The 4,231-nt window shown below is 42.9% G+C and overlaps 1 protein-coding gene across 1 annotated transcript; it reads right to left on the bottom strand.

Moving 5' to 3' along the window:
• Window positions 1–2,494: 2,494 nt before the first annotated feature.
• On the bottom strand, window positions 2,495–3,883 carry LOC310776175 (diamine acetyltransferase 1-like). The gene is made up of 6 exons (XM_083636357.1): window positions 3,652–3,883; window positions 3,448–3,499; window positions 3,244–3,327; window positions 3,052–3,153; window positions 2,861–2,901; window positions 2,495–2,752 (listed from the first exon to the last, which is right to left on the bottom strand). Exons 1-6 carry the CDS (start codon window positions 3,715–3,717, stop codon window positions 2,585–2,587), a joined length of 513 nt encoding a protein of 170 aa, XP_083492483.1. The 5' UTR covers window positions 3,718–3,883; the 3' UTR covers window positions 2,495–2,584.
• Between the last annotated feature and the right edge of the window lie 348 nt (window positions 3,884–4,231).

The raw sequence follows: 4,231 nt of genomic DNA, 5'->3' as shown, positions 1-4,231 counted from the left end.
CCAGAGGGGAGCAGAGAAGGAGGGGCCGGCTGTTTGTGGAGCTTCGCTGAAAGCAGGACGTCTGGAGCCAAATCTTGTCGTGCTACAGCCCCCTGCTCCTCCAGCGCCGAGGCCGCCGTCAGCATCACGTCACAGCCTCACACTAGCAGGAAAATGCGGAAGGGTTGTGGTGGAAATCATACTGGCTGCAGTCACCAGAAAGGCCATACTTTCTTTCTGAACTGAAACCACGCTCAAACCAACAATTGTTCAAACAGGACATTTCATAGCCTTTAGTTCCGTTAGTTCCCATAAGGTGCAAGCTGTTTTGTTAGCAGCTATTTCAGTAATACCCAAAGGCAAAAATAGTCTCGTCTGTCGTGATGTTGTGGAAAAATAAAAGGTGTGTAAACTATGACCTCGAGACGGTCCACCATCAAATTAAACAAACCACAGCTTTCTGAAAAGCACTGACTGCTCAGTTATATAACACATTGTTTGTCAGTTTCATCACAAGTAGGCTATATACGGTATGTAAGCCTAAAAAGGTATTTTAAACGAGTTTAGGTGGGTTCACCCTCCTCATACATCACTCAGCAATTAAGTGTCATCACTTCAGATTAAAGCATTATTTGCTTCTGAATTCCCAGTAAAATGCCCAATTAGTATGATGATATCTACGTTGCTGGAAGCTTGATGATGGTGGGTCTGATACGTGAGACTAGTATGACGATGACTAGTAACGAGTAGCCTACTAGTAAGCTAGTAAACATCATTCCATCTTGAATAAAAACAAGACTAGGCAAAACCTAGTATGTCAGGTGTGTGTGTGTGTGTGTGTGTGTGTGTGTGTGTGTGACATCACTGATGACATCCGAGCAATTGTGATGTCCTTGGTGGTGATGTCAGTGATGATGTCATCAGTGGACAATGTGCTCAGACCTGATGTCCACCGAACACGATCAACTCGCATGTACTCGCCGTCACCCTGTCAAGCCCTGCCCCGCTGCTGCAGCTTGGTTGACTGCCTTGCTGTATTTCCGTCTTCAATTGGTCTATTTAGATTTTGTCCCCTATCCTCTCATCTTGTCATTCACGATGTCCTGATGCCAGATCTGAGCATGCTTTAAGCTGGTTAGCGACGGACTGCAGCGAGGAAAGGAGGGGCCATTTTGGAATTGAGCAATTAAAGACAGAAATACAACAAGGCAGCCAACCAAGCTGCAGCAGCGGGGCAGGGCTGACAGGGCGAAAGCGAGTACATCGCCCTTATCGCTTGGCGGTGGACATGAGCCGTCAGGGTTGTGAGTCGACGGTATTCGGTTGCTTGGTGTTGCAGCTTGATTGGCTCTCTTGCTGTCTTTCCCTTTTGAATTGGTCAGTTTCAAATTGGCCCCTCCTCTTGTCGCTGTTGTCCACCGCCAGTTGTCCCAGCATGCTTTGCAAGGCAATAAGTGATGTATCCAATACAAAATGAATGGGCAGCAGTGACTCCCAGCATCTACACGCAAAAATAATCGCTGTGGTGTGTAGGGGCCGTTAGTCAGAGACAGAGCCAGACGGTATTCGGTTGCTTGGTGTTGCAGCTTGATTGGCTCTCTTGCTGTCTTTCCCTTTTGAATTGGTCAGTTTCAAATTGGCCCCTCCTCTTGTCGCTGTTGTCCACCGCCAGTTGTCCCAGCATGCTTTGCAAGGCAATAAGTGATGTATCCAATACAAAATGAATGGGCAGCAGTGACTCCCAGCATCTACACGCAAAAATAATCGCTGTGGTGTGTAGGGGCCGTTAGTCAGAGACAGAGCCAGATTTAGGTGACAAAGCAGTGCCCAGGAAAGCTATTCTTGTTGTAAAGATCGAGTTGGGTACAGACATATCAGTTTCAGGTGTTGTCAGGAGGAGGTGACGTGAGGCCTATAACACCTGCGGTGGGTCAGTGTGTGGATTCTGATGGACTAACCTCAAGTTGGTGTCTGCAGTGGCATGCTTCGGGGTTAATTCCTGGGTACCCTTGAATTCAGCAGGCTATTTATTTGATAATGTATGTGATTAAAACTCTTCATTTCATTTCAGTCACAAAAATGTCCATGCAAAACATAAATATTGCTATGCATTATGTCCATGAATCAAAGGTACACATTTTGAGTTGTTAAAATGTGAAGAAATCTGACTATTAAGAAACACCCTTATCACATGCTGCTGCACATGGTATATAGATATAAACACAGTTCAATTCTTTTATCAATCAATGAATTTTATGGGTGAACTTTGCCCTGTTATTCACAAAGTGCAAACAAGTAAACTAAGGCTAACTTTAGGAGAAAGGCATTTTAGAAACTTTGAACACTTGTTTTTCTCTCTGAGCTTATCAAAACAAGTCCACATTTAGTCTTCGTGGCTAGACATGCTGAATAACAAGATGGTGAAAAACACAAGACACAAATTAGAATAAGTAAGTAAAACATACATTTTAGACCACCATAAATTTATATTAAAGGTAACATGCATGGAGCAAAGTTGATCGATAAATGTATTTATTGAACCTGCCAAATCACTGACAGCAAAACATGAACATTGTTATCAGTACTCAATACAAGTCAATCATCTCTATTTGGAAGTCATTTTTTGCAGGTCCTCCTTGTCAATCGAAAAAAGACGCCAGCCTTCCTCAGAGGAGAGATCAGACGCCCCCCTGCGCTTGTAGAACTCGATAGACTTCTTGTTGTTTTCTGCTACAATGAAGTGCATGCTGCTACAGCGGGTCTTCACGGCCGTCTGGGGGGGAGCAGATAAGAAAACATTAATGGAGTACAGAATACAGTCAAAAATGAAGTTCCAGCTATAGGTCTATCTCCAAATGAAGAAATACACAGGCTACTGTACCTCACTCAGAAGCTTCAGGATCTGTGAACCAATGCCAAGACCTGGAGAGAAGACAACAGATTAAATGTACAGACTGCAACTAAAGCATTTTTGGGGCACTGTTAAAATGCCCCTTATTGCTGCAACAGCCTCTCCACAACTGATTAACCTTTAGCACCCATCATATAACATCATCAGACCACCTGCCTTACCTCTAAACTCCTCCATGACGTAGAAGTCCTCCAAGTAAAGCAGCTTCCCAATCCATGGGTCGTATGTGTAGTAGTACATGGCAAAGCCAATCACAGTGTACCCTAACGAGAGAGAGAGAGAGGCTGATTGTATGATTGACACATTCTAGAATGTTAAGTGTTAAGGTGGGTTTCTGGGTGTCATGTCTTTACCCTCTGAGCTCTGTTGATCTATTGGAACTTCAGCAACAAAACAATGGTAGAACGGATGATCCCCAAAGCCGTCTTCAAGTAGTTCTAAGAGTGGGACATTGACCTAACTTTATTTTCTTTGTAAGAATACTGTATATAGGTAAATATACTAAAAACATGTGTATCAAATATGAACATAGTTAAATATATCGAAGGGTAAAGTACCTTTCTCGGTCAATACGACCTGCTCCTCCATCTCTTCAAATTTAGCAAGTTCCTAAAAGGTGAAAAGAGAGAGAGGAAGCAAATGAATTGTGCCTATCCCACATCTGAGAAACACAACTTCGGTTTAGAACCTCAGTGAATTCGCATATTTAGTAGATTTGGTTGGGGGGGGGGGGGATTAAGTTATAATACCATTTAGCTTACCTTTATGAGTCGCAAGATATCTGACACGTCCTTGGGTCCGGCCTTCCGTAATATAAACTTGTCCATTTTCTCTTTTTACTCTTTTTTCCTTTCCTTACTAGTCCTCTGAATGTAAAAGTAAGCAAAATCTGTTTCTTCATTCGCTCCTCAGGAGTTCACCCCCCGGTAGTAAATTTAGAAAACCTCTTACACAATTACATCGGCCCCTTCACACAAAGTGTAATGACTTCACTGAGCACATCCACCCTTTTTATGTACTTCTGAGGAATGAGGAAGTAGATGTGTTGAGATATCCATATTTGGGCAAACCGCCATTTAGGTCATGCCTCTGTTTTTTTCCGGTAAGTGCTTATCTTAATGTTGGTCACAGTGGCTGACTTGAATGTTGTTGAAAAGTTAAAGATTAACTTGGTCTGTATAGAGGAGTTTACTACATAGATGAGACCACCTGCACATGGGTACACAGTGGAGTAAAGAGTAACTTATGTGGAAAAAGTATGAAATCTCTTTCCCACATAAATAAAAGATTCTGATTGTCAGATTGTTTTTCAGTAGATCACTTGACTCACTTCTGCTTTCA

The sequence above is a fragment of the Poromitra crassiceps genome (genome assembly GCF_964638095.1).
Source record: "Poromitra crassiceps genome assembly, chromosome: 1".
In the NCBI taxonomy this organism is placed as follows: Eukaryota; Metazoa; Chordata; class Actinopteri; order Beryciformes; family Melamphaidae; genus Poromitra; species Poromitra crassiceps.
The sequence above is the reverse complement of the archived record's forward strand: the minus strand, read 5'-3'. Positions and strand labels throughout refer to the sequence as shown.